At 42.1% G+C, this 18,491-nt stretch overlaps 1 protein-coding gene across 2 annotated transcripts; it reads right to left on the bottom strand.

Annotated features, from left to right (window-relative positions):
- Positions 1–708: 708 nt before the first annotated feature.
- Positions 709–8,808, bottom strand: HSP90AA1 (heat shock protein 90 alpha family class A member 1). Of its 2 annotated transcripts, XM_050897739.1 has the most exons (11): positions 8,738–8,808; positions 6,886–7,044; positions 6,422–6,788; positions 5,762–5,895; positions 4,969–5,277; positions 4,104–4,269; positions 3,626–3,816; positions 3,342–3,489; positions 2,352–2,620; positions 1,659–1,992; positions 709–1,456 (listed from the first exon to the last, which is right to left on the bottom strand). In XM_050897739.1, exons 2-11 carry the CDS (start codon positions 7,042–7,044, stop codon positions 1,347–1,349), a joined length of 2,187 nt encoding a protein of 728 aa, XP_050753696.1. In that variant the 5' UTR covers positions 8,738–8,808; the 3' UTR covers positions 709–1,346. The 2 variants fall into 2 exon arrangements, with proteins under 2 accessions (XP_050753696.1, XP_050753695.1); XM_050897738.1 differs by lacking the exon at positions 8,738–8,808 and having other exon boundaries at positions 6,886–7,074.
- Positions 8,809–18,491: the final 9,683 nt, after the last annotated feature.

The raw sequence follows: 18,491 nt of genomic DNA on the forward strand, positions 1-18,491 counted from the left end.
CTCCTCACCCCACTGGGAAGGGGGAAGGGAAGTGGCTGTGTGGTGCTGAGTTGCTGGCTGGGGTTAAAACACAACTAGATGCTCAGAACTTGCCCCTATCCCTTCCTCCTCCTCCTGAGTTCATTAAACTCAAGCTTGTTGTAAATACCAATTATCCTCTGTCCAAAGTCAATGACAGGCATCTGACCTGCCGCAAGCGCTGGGCAGGCAGGGGAAGCTGCTGGAGTTGGCTATTAACAGCTCCCCTTTCCTTTCACTACTCTCCTTCAAAGAGGACAGCCAAGGAATACAGGAATGTAGCACAACCTAATAGTTTCCTGAAAGCCTGTGTGATGTAGTGCTGACTACCTAACTTCACATGCAGAACTCGTCACCTCAGCACAGCATGATGCATCAGGCTTGCAGCTTTAGCACACTAGCTCCATTGGCAAAGTCATCAACAAAATTGCTGGAGTATCAATACAAGTTAAACCTAACATGAGGCAAACAGTCACTGTTTCAGAGATTAAAATTGCCTTGAGATCTTTGAGAACTGCCTGACTTTTCTGCTTCTGTGTGGTACTAGTTTGTAGTGGCACTGCAGAGCATGCAGCATTAATTACAGATTGAACAAGACAGCAGCTAGTACTCGAGATCCAAAGCAGCAACTGACACCAAGAACAGCAGCGGTTTTGTTCCCAGTGTTAACAGACAAGTCAGTGACACAACTCAGTCTTAACACTTTTATTCTTACAGTTCTAGGTTTGAACTGTACATGCAGAGTTGCATAAGTCACAATAGAGATTTACAGTGGATTCTATTCTATGGTAGAGTGCAATCCAGAATCCTTAAACAGTATAAAAAACAACTTTAAACATCAAGACCTTGTTAGGAGCAGAAGGGTTAAAGCTTCCCCAAGTATTTCAGCTCTCCTAGATACCTAGTTACTAGGTACTGTATGTTAGACATATTTAGAGTTGAAGAGCTGTATAACGCTAAACAAACTTGAACATCCTGATGTCATACCATCTTTGTTACTTCTTTCCCACATTTCTGGCAATTAAGAATAAGTCAAAAACCCTGCCACCTGCAACCAGCTAATACAGACAGAAATAACTACTCCTTACTTGCCTGTTTAGGGTTGTACAGTGTTAAAGAAAATATTCCCTCAATGACATTTGTATCTCACATCAGCTGAAAAAGCAATGTAACAAAAATAAAGGTATAACATCTTTGAAAATAAATATAAAGAGGGAATGCAGACAAAGTGTCAAAGATTTTTTTTTTGGCAGGTAACATTCATAATATACAAAATATAACTTATTCGTATTAGCCAAGGAAACATTCATGAGTTCCTGTAAACTGTTTTAATCCACCTCCTCCATGCGTGATGTGTCATCATCTCCTTCAAGAGGTGGCATCTCCTCAGTAACTGCTGGACTGGCTTCTTCTGCAGCAGTATCATCTTCATCAATGCCTGTTCAGGAAACACACGCACCATTAATGCTGCTATCCGAACTCAAAGCTTTGTCCTCCTTAGCACTTCCAACTGACCTGAGGCTTACCCCTTTTCCACAAGTACAAAGCACTACCAAGGTGATCTCTACACACTCAGTATCCTACAAGGGCACGTAACCATGCCCACAGTTTACTGGAGACAGGACAGATTTCTAACTTACCCAGGCCAAGTTTGATCATTCTATAAATGCGGTTGGCATGTGTCTGAGGATCTTCTAAACTGAAGCCAGAGGACAGGAGTGCTGTCTCATACAGCAAGATGACAAGATCCTTCACAGACTTGTCATTCTTATCAGCCTCTGCTTTCTGCCTCAGTGTTTCAATGATGGAATGATCAGGATTAATCTCCAGGTGTTTCTTTGCTGCCATGTATCCCATCGTGGAGTTGTCTCTTAATGCCTGCGCTTTCATGATCCTCTCCATATTGGCAGTCCAGCCATATGTGCTTGTTACAATGCAGCATGGAGAAGTAACTAAACGATTGGACACAACAACCTAGAGAAGTGAATACAGAGCAGAAGTTTGTAATTTAACATTTCAGCACATACACTTGACTCACTAGCCCTACTGATTTAACCAAGGTTCAACTTTGAAATGCTGCTGCATGTCATGGAAGACCCAAGACTCATGAGATGGTATTGCAGATTCTTCAGCTCTAACACAACAGAACCACTTAGCTTCACTAAAAAACCGAACAAAGACACCTTATCTATAAAACTGCATCTTGCAGAGAATGCTACCTCCTTCAGACAAGGCAATTGTAACAGACATTGTTATCTGAGCCTTCCCTGCAGCAACTTCCTTTCAGATCACTGAACTTGTTACATACAGACAAACCAAGTACTACTAATTACCTTTTCTACTTTCTTTTCAAGGATATCTTTCATTATTTTGCAAAGGTTTTCGAACTTGGCTTTCTTCTCCTCCTGTTTCTTTTTCTCTTCCTCATCTTCTGGAAGCTCCAAACCCTCTTTTGTTACAGAAACCAGGGTCTTGCCTTCAAACTCCTTCAGCTGCTGCACACAGTATTCATCAATGGGCTCAATCATGTAGATCACTTCCAGGCCATGTTTGCGAAGACGCTCCACAAAAGCGGAGTTGGCCACCTGATCTTTTGTTTCACCTGCAAGAAGCAAGAACGCCACAGTTGTGGTTTGAGCCTCAGTACTGCAAGATGGCAGCTTGTTTATTTTCTGACAAGCCTATGCAACACTTCCAGTGATGCTTCATGTCCATACCAGGGAAAAAAGGGGCACAAAACAGTTATGACAAGCTACTGCAGAAATGAGGCTGGCCTGAAGAGACTCAAGCCTTTGCAACTGACACCACAGCTTATAATACTTCACTGGTTTGGAAGTAAATTTACATTTCCTGGAATTCCACATATTTCTCATTGCTGCCAAGGAAGAAAACCGAGCAGCTCTGTACAGCATTTACCTTTTGAAAAAGCCTTGATATCCGATGCCCTAATAGTTAAACTGGTTTGAGCACTAGGTCTTAAAAATTCAGATACTCCTGGCGGAATTTATTAGCTAAAACCTGAACACAAAGCTATCTTAAAGGCACCAAAGCATACTTTCTGGGCTTACAGGGAAAAAAATGGTGGGTAAGCTAGCTGTGCAGTGTTATCCATAGCTAGTTCTGGTGTCCTCGTGGACATTGCACCGTATTAAGGAACCTCAACTACCATAACAAGTATGACAGGCACACCCTGCACAATGCTGTTCCCTTTATCTTTCTTTCTAAATTCACCAACTGTCATGGTTATCTTCCATTTTCTAACCCCAAAAAGGTAACCCTACATAGGTACCTGCATTTACAGACAATTTCTGTTACCAACTCACCAGTAATGTAGTAGACATGTTTCTGGTTTTCCTTCATCCGAGTGCAGTAGTCCTTCAGAGAAACCATTTCATCACCAGATGCAGATGTGTAATACCTCAGTAATTCTGAGAGCTTCTTCCGGTTCTGGGAGTCTTCATGTATACCAAGCTACAAAAGCAAAAGAAAAAATAAAAACTAAGTGATTCCTTTAAATAAATATTAAGCTGTGGTAGTCTAGTATTTCAGGCATAACAAAAATTTGTAGCTTCTACTATCAGTGTTATGAAGCAGAAAGACTACAAACCTTGATGTTCTTGGAGAACTGCTCATAGAACTTTTTGTAGTTCTCCTTGTCTTCAGCCAACTCAGTGAAAAGTTCCAAGCACTTCTTCACCAAGTTCTTCCGGATCACTTTCAGGATCTTGCTTTGTTGCAGCATTTCACGAGAAATGTTCAGAGGCAAATCCTCAGAGTCTACCACACCTCTCATGAAATCTGGAAGATGACAGTGAGAATTAGCTTTGCAGGTCTCAAAGAAAACAAGATTACCAGTCACCACCCTAAGTGGCTTTGTCCTTTTAAAATTATGAATTGGTTTCTACAGAATCCTAGACAACACAAACTTAAGCAGTACTTTCAACTGCTCAGATACTTCCTGATAAGCTCCAGTTAGGACTCAGACTCCCCCCTCCCGTATTTCTTTAAATATGAAGGGAAACTACAAAATCGCTAAGCAGTTTCTCCAATATTTTGGAAAACATTTTCTTCAGAAATATACTCACTCAGATATTCAGGGATCAGTTCCTCACAGTTGTCCATGATGAAAACTCTGCGTACATACAGCTTGATGTTGTTCTTCTTCTTCCTGTTTTCAAACAGATCGAAGGGTGCACGCCGCGGCACGAACAGGAGAGCTCTGAATTCCAACTGGCCTTCCACAGAGAAGTGCTGTGAGAAAGCAAGATGATAATTTTAGTCTATTTGCACAGCTCTCACTTTAGTAACCGTTTAACAACTCTTCAAATACAGAAGGCAAACAGTAACCATCTGAGATTTCAGCAAAAACACAGTAGGCAAGACACTGCTCAGGAACAAGCACTTTCTCCAGACACACATATCCAAGTTTTGCTCAGTTTTTAACCAGGCAAGGAGACCAATTCAGAAGACATATTCAGTTCCCTATATTATACACTGAGCTTCAAGAAATGGGTATTCTTATAGCACTTCCCACTACAGACACACAAAAAAGACAATTACGTCTCACCCATCCTCTTTAGCTGTAAGCCTTTTCAAAACTAAGCTACAAACCCAAGAAACTCCATTTACGTTTATCTGAAGTCTAGTTTTAAATTTTTCAACTAGACTTGGTAACAGCTAAGCTACAAACTGGGAAGGTATCTGCAATTACTTTTATTTACTGCAGATTTGATTAAGATTATAAACACAGCCTTAACAGTAACCAGAATAATTGTAGCACAAAGTGTCACCCTCGCATAGTGAAGTGTTTGGAAACAGTATCACTCCAAATACGAAGCAGCTTCTCACAGTACGATCTGGGACAACGGATCAGAGTTCAGCAGCATGTTTAGCAAGCTTCCAGCTTTACTGGCAAGTATTAATTGTGCCCGAAGAAAGACAAGAACTTACTTTGACTGCCAAGTGGTCTTCCCAGTCATTAGTTAGACTCTTGTAGAACTCCCCGTATTCCTCATTGGTTATGTCATCTGGATTCCTGGTCCAAATGGGCTTGGTCTTGTTGAGCTCTTCCTGATCAATGTACTTCTCCTTAATCTTCTTTTTCTTCTTCTTATCTCCATCCTTCTTTTCTTCTTCTTCATCAGAACCAACATCCTCAATCTCTGGTTTATCTTCTGTCTTTTCCTCCTTCTCTTCTTTTTCCTCTTCCTTTTCCTCAGCCTCATCATCACTCACCTCCTTATCACGTTCCTTCTCCACCTACAAAACAGATCATTAGTTGAACTGAGAAAGTTTTATCATTAACAGCCTTAAGGTATCCCCTTGTAGTCTCACAAAGCTAGAAACTACATGAACATGGCGTCAAGTTTTCCTCCTAGACTCAACTAAGGATTCACATTCTGGGTGCTGAGACACAAGTGGTATTTTGTTTCTATGTGCTTATGTGCTAGTTTATGCTACTTAGTTTCAGCACACTGAACTATCACTAACAATACAAGATGTAGTTGATTTTCTCAATGGTTTGGAGACACTGATACTACTAGCTCGGTAAAACACGTTTTTTACTTGGTCTTGTGAAATAAATCTGTGATTAACAGAACTACATTTCAGAAGAGCTACATCCATGTGACATCTGTAACAATTTTAATTAACAAAATACACATGGACCACTCTTTCTTACATTTCAAAAATTCACTTAAGGCGGTGATACTCAATTATTTAGTATTTCAAGCAAGGTACATACAAAGAGTGTAATAGGATAGCCAATGAACTGAGAATGCTTTTTCACAATTTCCTTGATTCGCCGTTCTTCCAGGTATTCAGTTTGATCTTCTTTAAGATGCAGGATGACTTTTGTTCCACGGCCCAAAGGTTCACCTAGAATGGAGTTTACAGGTTTTACTTGTGCAGCAGCAGACTAGACTTTGACCAATTCTAAAGCATGCCTTCTTTAAAAAGGCACTGCTGTATCAGTCATTTCTTCACCACTGGGAAAATGTAAGCTTCTGTGTACAGAAACAGCCTTACAGAGACTTCCTCAAGCTTACTGTACCCAGCTTGTATTTCAAGTAAGCTTAAGGAGATTTTCATTAATTAGTCTGTTCATGTGTTACCTTTCAAGTTTCGGTATATATTCTGCATATAGTTGTAGGAGTCTACAGAAATATTTCCATGTATAAGCTCTGAAAGCTTAGTCTTCGTTATAATGCACCACTTATGCATTCCCTTATCATGTATCAACAGTTACTCAAACTGGAATAGTAAGAACAGCTGTGCCCGTGCTTGATCTGACACACGACTAGTACTACCCATTTTACCTTTGTCTTTTTCAATGCATGGAGTAGGTATCTGAATGCCAGAAATCTTTAGAAAGCATACTTGAGCAGAAACATTTCATACTCACCGTTATCAAGTCTGACAGTGAAAGATCCTCCAGCTGATGACTCCCAAGCATACTGCTCATCGTCATTGTGCTTGGTGATCACTGTCACTTTTTCTGCAACCAGGTAGGCAGAGTAGAAGCCAACACCGAACTGACCAATCATGGATATATCAGCCCCTGCCTGCAGTGCTTCCATGAAAGCCTTGGTACCAGACTTGGCAATAGTACCAAGGTTGTTGACCAGGTCAGCTTTGGTCATCCCTATGCCTGTATCCACTATGGTGAGAGTGCGATCATGCTTGTTTGGAATCAAGTTTATTTTCAGGTCTTTTCCAGAATCCAGCTTGCTTGGGTCAGTCAAACTCTCATATCTTATCTTGTCCAGAGCCTGTAAGAGAAGAGGCAGGCTTTAACATTCCCTGGCTATTCCTAAAAATTTCAGTAGTCCTACTGACAGGAACCAAACTAGGAGTTAAGGTACTTACATCTGATGAATTGGAAATCAGCTCCCTCAGAAAGATTTCCTTATTGGAGTAGAAAGTGTTGATGATCAGAGACATCAACTGAGCAATCTCAGCCTGGAAGGCAAAGGTCTCCACCTCCTCCTCCATTGGTTGGTCTTGAGTTTGCACAGCTTCCGGCATCTGTAAGGAGAGAGGGAGTTGAAATTCCATCCTCAACAGCTTGATGCACATATCCTTTTGCAGACAGTGACAATGGCGTTCTGAGATAAAGGTACTGAACTACATAGTTTCAAGTACAGCACCATAGGAACACACAAAAAAACCCCCACATCTTATTTCCTGCCAGTAACAATTCAGGAATTTTGAGGAATGCAGAAACTAGATACAAGATTTTGACTACAGACTTCCTTTACAATCACTTTGCTCTGCACCATTTAGGATGCAACTTTTCCTCTCTCCTCCATTAATTTACAAATTCATGTACAACCCTTACTTCCCCTAGTCACAGACGAACTACACATTACCAAAAAAAAAAGCAACAGAACTTAGCCCGGCATTTGAGAGGTTAGTTGCATTATTCTGTAGTTAATTCTCACAGCAAAGTGTCTATTTGGAATACTTTGCTTTCCTCACGTTCATTTCATATTTTGCTCATAGAACTATTATGTTCAGATGCAGACACTATCCACTACTGTAACTTATATACCAATACGGTCCAGCCGAACTCATTACTCTGTCCTACACAGACACACGATCCGAACCTGACTGGCCACCTGCTGCCTAGAATATCCTCTGCATGAGTCAAGGCTCAGGAACAACAAATTCAACTCAAAAAGGAAAGCCTCTCCAACCAGGACTCCACTTTAACCGCTACAAAATGAATGGAGACCAAGCCCACTACTGCAATCCTTAACTACAACGCTAACGAAGAAAGAAATAAGAACTCAACCCGGTACCACACGCGGCTCCCAACGCCCCAGTCAGGCCGGCGCCCGTTAAGCGATTCAGAGGCGAGCCTCCGGGCGGGCGCAGCCTCCCCGCGCGCCGCCGCGCAGCGCCCCCTGCAGGCTCTCGTCGGAAGCATGAAACATTCTAGAAACTGCCAGAGCCTTCCCCGACCGCCCCCCCCCCCGTCAGCACCACCCCCGCGCAGCGCGCGCTCTCCGCCCCCCCCCCCCCCCCCCCCCGCGAGCAGGGTGCATTGCCGAGCAGCCCCCTGCCCCCGCTCCTTCCCCACGCTTGCCTTACCCGCCTTCCCCATCGGAATCGCCCGCCACAGTCCCTCCATCTCGGGCTCTCATGGCCGAGCGCCCATTCATTGGGACCAAAGCTCCCTCGCTGTCCGTCCCCCCGCCATTGCCCCTCTGTAGCCAAGCGGGGTCGGGTCACCTCCCCTGCACCCCTAGTCCTGCAGCTACACCCCTCCACAAGAAACAGGCTCCCCTACCCGCCACCTACGCCTGCCTCCCCCACCTCTGCTAGCTGAACAACGCTTCCCCCCGCCCCCCCCACTAGGAGCTGCCCGCCAGTCTTTCCCCCTCTCCACCCTTACTTCAGAGACAAAAAAAATATAAATTAAATATACGAGCTTCAGAGCACCAGCGCCCCACCGCCTTCCAGCCATACCCAGACTTGGAGACCCAGCACCCCTCCGAGCCCACTTCACCTTTAACGGGGACTAAAGGGGGAAGGAGAAAAGGCACGTCCCGCACCACGCGGTTCCCCGTATCACACCCCCCTCACCCCGCAGCCCCAGAACCAGCACCACACAGAGGCATGCACCAACCGCTGGGATTTGAAAGGAAAACGCTCCCTCAGAAGAGCCATGCCTTGCGTATAACCGCCTACCGCTACAGCCGCCTCCACCGCTCACCTTTACGGGGGGGGGAAGGGCTGCTGGTCTCCTCACAGAAGCTGCAAACGTGCTCTGCCCGCAAGCTGTGCCTCCACTAGTGCGCGCTCCCCGCCGCCCGCTTGCCTTATATACGCCCGGCGCCGCCTCCTTCCAGAACCATCGGGAACCTTCACTGACAAGCACGGGGGAGGGGGCGGCACGGCGGGGGTGGGGGGGGATGGGGGCGGAGACTCCTGGCCACGCCGCTAAGGGGCGGGGTCGAGCCGCTCGCAGCCAATAGTAGCCGTCCGCGACTGGCGCCCGTCAGAGCGCGAGTCTCGCGCAGGCGTTGTCCGTTGCCTCAAATGTCAGGGCGGGGGTAGGTTCTGCGCATGAGCCGGCGGCTGAATGAGGGCGCGCGCGCGCTCCCCATTTGTCCAACCGTCAGTTCGGCCGGGGGGTCGGGTGGGGTGGGGTGGGGGGGAGGTGGCAGGCGGGCGCATGCGCGGTGGCCGCCTGGGGTGGCGGTTGGGCGCGCGCGGCGCTGAGGGGGAGGGGTCCGGGGGATTGCGCAAGCGGCGGGTGACGTCATTCGCTGCCCTCCGCCTCTCAGAACGTCCTAGAAGCGTCCCGCTACGGTGTTGAGCGGGGCCTGGGAAGCGCGGGGCTCCCCTCGCCCTCTCCCGCCGGGAGAAGGGCCCAGAATCGGGGTGCAGGGCGGGAGCTGCCCTGTCTCCGCTTCGTAGCCGCAGCGGCCGGGCTGTGCCCGCCCGGCCCCGGGCGGGTTAGTCGCGCCGGGCGGCTCCCCGCAGGCCGGTTGTGCAGGTGGCTGCGGCTCTGCCTCCCCCTCAGGCCGGGGCTGCGGGCGGGATGGGGAGGCTGCGGGAGGGCCCGGCACCGCATGCCTGCCTTGCTCGCCGGGCAGGGTCCGTCTGCTCTGCCAGGCGTAGCTGGATGAATCATGGCTTAGGGATGCTGTGGTAAAGCGTTTCGCCTAATCAGGGAAAACAAGCGCTTCTCACACAACGAGTATCAGTCTGCAAGTTGCACAAAACCATGCTGCTTAGTCTATGTATTTGTTCAGGATAAAAAGAGTCAAGGGATCAAATCCAAGAAGCTCAGGAGACCTACATAGCTATGCAGTTACTTCAGGATGTAAGTGCTAATAGTAGACGTGAGACAGATGCTAGCACTATTTAGTTTGTTAACAGCCCAAAGCCTGAAACTCGCTGGGATTCTCAGCCTGGACGTGGCTTTTGCCATCTAATCTGTGGGAAATCTCAGTTGATGTTCAAAGGGCACAGCTACAGACGTCTTTGTACATACATTTATACATCTTGCATAAAGGCTTTGATAAGTACATGTCTCATTATACCCAGTAGCTCTCTGATCACAGCATTTAGCAGGGGCGTTATTTTTATATCCTGAATGACCTGATTGGGAGCAGGGAGTTCAATGCAGGTCTTCCATGTCTCAGGAGAATGATTTGCATCACATGTATTCCAGAGCAGCCTTCTAAAACTTTCTTCTTGGAGCTGATCCACTTTGTGAGATATAAATACCAAGTGTGGCTACGTTACAACTGTATGCTGATGTAAGTACGAATCTAGACAATTTCCCTGCTCTACAGAATAGCTCTTTATTTATTTGAAGAATAAAAAGGATGTTTCTGTAGCAAAAATTCATCCCAGGTTCAACTTCTTGGCATATTCTGTTGGCTCTTAGATGTACCTCAGACAGGTACATGTTCAACATCTGACTTTTGGGAATCCAATTTTTATATGCCTAACCTGCCCTTCTCCCAGTTAAGCATCCTAAATTACACTGGGTAGCATGCCCCATGAATTAGATATTACAATCCTTAGGTCCATTAAAGCATTTAACCAAAGATACTTATGCTGAATTTAACATTCTTAGCATCCGTTATCCTGCAGTTTGACCTAGACAAGCAAATGTGATTGAATTGGGGCCTACAGGCTTGATTTAGTTGCCGCATTAAGTCTTTCAGGGAGTTTTCAGTACTTCTCATTATCTGACAAGAAGATACATTAAGTATGCATGTAAGACATCAAGTAGGATCCATCAAGGAATTGAAATTAACAGCTTGTTTCATGGCAGTTTTTGCAGTCTCTGGATCAGTATCTGCATTGGTGCAATGACTTACAGGACTCTGCCCTTCTAAACAGTGGTGTTACAGCTCTGACCCAAGCCGTTGGCCAAAACACAGGGTCCTGCAGGTTATTTTAATTAGAAGGAAAAATTAATTGTGGTGTCAACAACAACATAAGAGGGTATATAGATGAGCTGCTGCTCAGCACACAGAAGTCAGACTGTAAGAGTGAGGTTATTTGCTCACAGTTCTAAGCCACTGAAAAAGCTGGATTTCAGCCAACGCTCAGCCTGGAAAGTTCTGCGCTTATGTCTGGGTTACCTTTTTGGTGCTTACTCTGGCTGGTTGTTTTCTGTACCTTCTTCGAGTCTGATTTTGTGGTGCTTCTCAATGCATTTCTTTTCCTTTCTCTCAAACACATACGCTTCTACAAAATAATATGCACCAAAATCCTTTCTTGAGTACAACACATTCCTTTCTTCGCATAGTGACTAAGATTTCAATGGTCCTACAGCTGCTTTGGTTGTCTGCTTCCATAAAGCAGCTTAATGGCTTTTTACCACTATCCTAATAAAGTGTGGCAGTTATACCCAAGCATAACGATGTAACTTTCATGTTTATCTTAGATTTAAAACAGTCCTGGTGTAGTATAAATTCTATAGGACATGTCTTTTAGGCTGAAACCCTCTTACATTCAGATTCCATTAACTAAAATGTTTTCTAACATTTATTTGCATCAAAATAACTTCTGTATTTTAGAGAACTGCTAAACTATTACAATTTATGGAAATCTATCCAAACATTTTTTTCCAATAATATCCTACTAAAATTATTTGTGTGCTCTCCTTTTGAGATGTCCAGAATTTTAAGAGTGCCACTTTAATCAAAATATTCAAGATGTTGTTTTAAGAAAATCTATTCCTTTCTAATCTCTTGATTAATGTGGATTCAGTCATTCAGACTTAGGGATATATGTAATTTTAAGCATGTGAATACCTATGGAAGGTTTTGCATATGTCTGCAGGATCACATGCCTTTATACTGTCTAATGTAACAGTCATATTCTGTTTCTCTTTTGTGACCGTGTTATTCAGCTTTCAAAAGCAGTCTTCAAAAGCAGACTGATTTCTTTTGTCAAAATTGTTTGACAAGTGCACTAGGAGAAAGTAATCTCATACCAAACCATCTAAGTTTTCCCAGCTCCGCTTAACCCAAGTTTCTGTGTGCCTGTGTAAAACAAATATTTTCTTCATGTCTTGTGAATAATCTGTATTCTTTTTGTTCTGTTACGCAGTGAGAGCTAGTGAAGATAGGCACTTTGTTCCTATGGTTACTCTATTTTAACTGATCCCAGTTTTGTATTGCTTCAGTTTTAGGCTAAAAAGACTGGTTCCAGACTTGGTTTCTGTCAGTTAATTCTGGGGGAAAATCTGAGCAAAATAGTTCCATTTTTTCAACCAAGAGAGGAATATACTTTCATATTTTAACAAATAGTTCTATTAATGGGGGAAATGCTGAAGCCTGATATTTTCAAGTCCTACATTCACACACACTTGTTCCCTCCCATATCGCCTAGACGTCCCTGACCCCTCTCCTCATCGTCCCAAACGCATCTGTCCTTCATCTGCCTTCCGTTAATGTTCGCCTGGGCGAGAAGCAGTACGTACTACGGCTGGTGCACACAGGTTGCTCCGTGAAGAGCTAGCCGTTGCCTCCTAGCTGTTAGGCCAGCCAAACAGGGAGGATAAAGCTGAATTCTCTCTGCCCCCTCCTTCAAAAGAGGCAACAAGAGCACACCTCTCGGCTGCCCACCTGTTGATTTTTGCAGACCTTAGTATGTCTGTGATCTCTGTTCTTTTGTTAACTTCGATTGAATTGGTTAAATAGGTCAAAATTATTAGGGAGGGACTGATGGACAACAACCACATTCTTGCATGTGCTTCGTTTCCTTAGGAAACTAGACTAAAAACATTCTTCCATTTTTTTTTAACAACTGTTGTAGCCAATGTCTGAGGGATGGTTACATGGGATTTCATTTTTTCCAATTATACAGTATTAAAATAAATAACGTGGGGCAACTGACATTTATTTGGTAAGATTTATTACTTCAAACATTACCGTAAATGCAAAGGTAAAAAAACCCAACAACCACAATATTCAATTCTAATTCAAAATTCAAAGCCCAGGCAGGTAGTTGATTTGCCATTTTCTTGTCAGAATCTGAGCAACTTCTGCTTTCAGAAAATTCGGATTTGAATCAAATGTTGAAGAACCTGGTCTTCTTTAACCAGAAACTGTTCCATACCAACAACACATGCTAGGAAGTTAGATACATTGCTGCTCTAACTGCATGGGCCTCAATCTTGCATTTGCTGATTTCCTAAGGATTAGTCCCATACTTGTCCCCCATATGCATTTGCATTGTAATAGAGTCTTTAATTACACAATTTTATAGAACTCCTTGCTATATGAAAGTTACAAAATTAAAAAAGAACAAAGTAAAAGATGGCTGGAAGAAAGTTACTTAATGTTCAAAGCATTGAAATAACACCCAGGAAAACTGGGTTTTGTTCTTGATTCCATCAAAGGCATCTTCTGTGTTGCTGAATAAGACTTCTTTTATTTTTATAAGCCACAAAGGAATTAAATGACATTTGCATAGAGAATTCTAACTCCAGCATTTAACTAACTTTTGAGTGTTTGGTCTTAGAGCCTTAATGCTTTTATAACATTGCTTTAAAATTAATTCTGAGTTCTGACACAGATTTGTCATGTTGTTATCTCGGTGCTTCAGGGTTTACTTAAGGAAAACAAAACAGCAGCAACTGAAATTACCTAAACAGTAGATTTCAGAAGACTGACATAAGTAGAAAGATGTGGTAATATGTGTCTAGTTTTCTTTAACACATGGAATTATGCATGTAAAATCTGTGTTATCATAATGAAATGTAAAGCCGGCTAGAGATGTCTGACTGAGCAAAGCCTCATGCTTTCTTAAAACTGTTCCTCAGGCTGTCTTGTTTCCTACTTTCTCATGTCTTACTGGAAGATTAAGTGATCACAAGATCTTTAGGTCACACAAAAAGTGATTCATACTAGAAATAGGATCGAGAGTCACTTAGAAGGAATATTTTTGCGGTGAAAAGGTACTTAAGAGGCGGAGAACAAAATCGATCTCATAAAATGTAGTTGTACTTGTGAACTGTAGGTGGCAGCAATAATTGTACAGTCCAAGGGCAGTATGTCCGCATCTTTTTTTCTAAAAGTTTATGGTTCTTGAAGTATGTGTTAGGGAGTGTGGTAACTGTCAGAGTCATTGCTGTCAGAAGGAATTCTGAAGGGACTTAAACTGTTGAACAAGAATATATTTGTTATAGCAGAAGTCAACAATTCCACTACTAACAAATGTCAATTATAATTTATAATAAAAGCTCAGCTGCATAGGAGGGCTGAGAGAATGAGCATGGAAAGGCCTGGATTCATGGAATGTTAACAAGGCCCCAGAATAATTGTTTAATCTTATCATAAATTATATGCTGTTTGTTACAAAATTAATAGATTAGGTTAAGTTTATAACCACTACAACTTGATATTTTAAGTTGGTCCTCATCTTAATATTCCCTTGTGACTGGAACAAGGGATACTGTCTTTATAGTTTTATACCTTATATCATGATTTACACTTTCCCAGAACAAATGCATAATTATGCACTTCTTAGCTGAAATTATATGCACAAAGCAAGAATTATACCTATGCAAACTTAGCGACACAGGACACTTCATCTTCCACAGAGTTACAAGTGTTTCTTTCCAGTATCTGGTTCCGCTCTTTGCTTTCAGAGCATTGCAGGATGACTGCAGTACCTGTTTGCTGAAATGTGTGCTGTCTTTGTCTAGCATAGGACCAAAAAAACAGTACATACAGTTGTTTGGTTTGGAGAATGACAGTAGAATGTCATGCCCATCAGAACCCCCTCAAATCAGGAATAGTTACATAAAAATGTCAGCTTTGGAGGAAGAACAATAGGTATGGTGACGGCTGTAACTTTTATTATCTATAGCTAAGAGCTTTTTTCCATTCATAGTCATAAGTTTCAATAGATCCTAATTCAGAAGGAGAAGAAACTTGGAGAAAAAGCTCTTCCAGAGAGCAGGAGGTTTGACTAAAAAGCCCCCAGACAAACAAGATCCTAGACTTCCCATGAAGACGTTAAAAAATTATAGTGATGGTAAAGTTACATCACTAGAAAAATAACTTAATAGAGCCTCAGCATCAAAAAGCATGGAAATAAACCTGATACTTTTTTCCCTATATATATTCAACATCTAAGTATTGGATTCAGTACAACAGTAAAGGTTGTGGGTTTAGTACATATAACAGCTAAACGCTGATTGCATATTTACTAGCAGATATGGGTATGTATGGTGCACTTACCTTATTTTGTGTGTGTGGTAGATTTGGTGACAAGACTATCCTTCAGGCCACCTTCAAAACAGTAGAACTAAAGACTCTAAAATCTTAAGTTAAATCTAAATTAATTAAAACTAGGAAGCTATATACTATTGGAAATTATGTCACAAAGCATTTATTCTATATTTCACTAACTCATTCTTGATGCAATAGTATTTATTTTTCAAATTACTGAACACAGATGCCATTTTAAAGTTGAGTTAGACAATTAGGACATGATAGAAAAGTTGATAGTAGGAAATAAATTTTGGATTCCTTTTAAGTAGACACAAGGAAGATAAGTTCTAGTCCTGGATTTTAAGCAGGTAAGCAGATGCTGAGGGAAGTAGTTCATGCAGTCAGTTCTACTGGAAAGATCACATATTTTTACATAAAGAAGATTTTTATATAAAGAAGATATTATTTTATATAAAGAAGACATTTTTGGGATCAAATTGTTCTAGTGCCTTCAGCAAAAGCAAGAGAAAAATTGTTGGAAAGGCCTTCATACTTCAGGAACACTTCCGAAGCAGCTGCTTCTTAATAAGCACAGTTCCTAGAGACAAACCTTCAAAGAAAGGTTTACCTTAGAAATCAGAGGATTCAGGAAAAGAGTGAGAGCAATCTGATGTGGAGATCACTTACACTTTCAGATCTAGTTGTAAACAGAATTTTAGTTGTTTAAGGAGTTGAGAAAGTAGGTTTACTAGGCAGCGAGGGCTGGAATCAGGGTAAACTAGGTTAAAAAAAAATCAATTACACATTTTTATTGAGGATACTGAGCATGCAATAACCTCCACCATCCCACTTTTAAGAGGGCACAGAAATGGGAAGAATTGAAGAATCTTGCAGAACTTCTGCTTAAATGGGTGCAGAAAAGAATCTGATAGACCTGGTTCTAGAAAGAATTTGCAGTGAGGACTTTTAGTTAATTATTAAGTTTGAATTACAGCTCAAAACTAGCTCTGACATCACGCAGCCAAGTTATCTTGGATCTGACCAGTATGAAAGGAGCAGTGTGAGAATGAGCTGTAAGAAGCCTTGGCCGAGGGTTTCCCATCTTAGTTTAGGAGCTGCATTTAAGCCTAGGCCCTTGGCTTTGATCCTTGCTTGGGCTATGCTGTAGCCATGCCTGGGTTCAGCCTTGTCCTTTGCCGATCCCAGCCTTGCCTTGCTGACCTGACTTCTTGGCTTGTCCTTGGACCTACCTCATGATTACAGATTTGTGTGGCGATCATTGAGCTATTGGCTGAAACATCACTGGACCAATTCTCCTCTTCTTGTTCAGGTACTGTGGGATTATGACCCTTGCCAGTATGCTCACCACCCCTGCCTGCCTTGTTTTTACCCTTGGCTCCTGGCTTACCCTCCCTTGTGGAGCAGCCTGCTCTTTTACACCCTGACAGTCCAGTCCCTCCTTGAAAGAGGTGTCCAGGTAGAACACCTCGTATTCTGGAAAACTGCTTACAAAACTTGTTTTAAGTCTTCTTTCCTTCTGATGGTCAAGGAAAACTTTGAAGAATTTTATTATTACACTTTTTCTTGTCACCTTCATAATTCTGCTCTGCTGCAATATCTGTGAAGAAATATTTAAAGTCAGCTATTCAGAATTCAGTACACGATGGAATATACTATGAGTCTGCTACATGCCTAGAAGTTTCAAATTTCATCATGAAGCATGTTTCAACAAAGGTTTTAGAAGTCCTAAGAATTTAAAAAATCTGTAAGTTCAGGTTCCACATTTTTCAGGAAGGGAGATTATTAGCATTTAAAATAGATGTCCATGAAGTTGATTCTTTCTAGTATTTCAAAAATAGGATATAGTCTTTACTTTGGCACTCTGACTTGTAAGAAAAAGGCAAGAAATTAGTTTAAATCTGTCCATATGTTCTGGGTAGACTCTTTAGTACATGGTTGATGATAGATTTTTTTAATTTTTTTTTTTTATATTCCAGACAATACTTTAGACAGACGACAGACAGCAGACATTAGAGAGATGCTGTTAAGGAAAAAATAAGGTACTAAAATTATGGACTACTTTCAGATAACCACAGATTTCGGCTTCACAGCTATCCATGATGAACAGTCTGCTTAGGCACAGCTTAATGTTATTTTCCTGCTGTGTCAGACAGGTCAAAAGATTTATTTCTTGTGAAAAAACAGGAGAGCTCTGAATCCCAGCTTCCTCTCCACAAAAGAATGCTGAAAAAAGAATAGCAGCAGTAAGGTAATTCTGATTAAAGCTGACTATGAGTAGGTACTTTTGAGAAATTTTGTCAAGAGCTGTATAAGTACTTGATTAATCATATACAAATCTATCTGTAGGCTACAGTAACCAGGCATAGTGAATTAGAGGGAAAGTCAGTTTTCATCTCTTTCAAAGAGATGCTTCCTGCCATACTGAGGCAAATCTCCTGAAGTAACTTGGCTGTTTATACTGAAATCCTGCTTTGCAGTCAGCTGAGCTGAGGGTATTCTTAGCCAGTTAATATGCATGTCAGTATAATGCAGCTGCTCTACATTATGAAAGTAGGACAGACTAGAGTTACTAGAAGTCACCAGGTTATTTCTTAATCGGAGTGGTGCTGGTTAATACTTGCCAGGAGATATTTCTGCCTTTTTTCTCTCATCATTGACACAGCAAAACAAGAGGGAGGAAAAACCCTCCAGAATGGCTCTTTTAGCTGGGTGGGAGTCGCATTGACTCCTGTGATTGACAAAACTGTTTCAGATGCTGACAGCCCAGGATTTTGGCATCTCCGCTTTAGTTGGATTAGATATGTCTGGAATAGTGAAAGTACCTTTATTTTGTCAAATTGGAGCTACTTTTTAAATGTCTAGTGTTTAAAATAAAAGCAGCAAGTTCACTCTAACCAGAAAAGTTCTTTATTATAAAATAAAACTATAAAAAACTGATGACAGAATGCATTTTCTGTGTCTTGTTCTTGCTGTCCTTCACAGTAGATCTACAAACCTAAGTTGCAGGAAAGGGCAATAAAGGATTGGGATAGTAAGAGAAGGGATTTTTCGGCTTTTCTTCCTCAGGGCATAGCTGCTCTTTCTAATGACTTATCTAAAATTGTATTTCCTCGGACCATTTGTTCAAAATGAAATATCTCTCTTACCTGTAGTTCTGTAGAACTGTTCCAAGTTTGTTTCATCTGACAGAAATACAGTTCTGAATTTATACCAAATATAACCATGATGACTTGGCTTCCTTCTCCTTAGTTGTCT

This window comes from Gymnogyps californianus, chromosome 5, assembly GCF_018139145.2.
Source record: "Gymnogyps californianus isolate 813 chromosome 5, ASM1813914v2, whole genome shotgun sequence".
NCBI classification, from domain to species: Eukaryota; Metazoa; Chordata; class Aves; order Accipitriformes; family Cathartidae; genus Gymnogyps; species Gymnogyps californianus.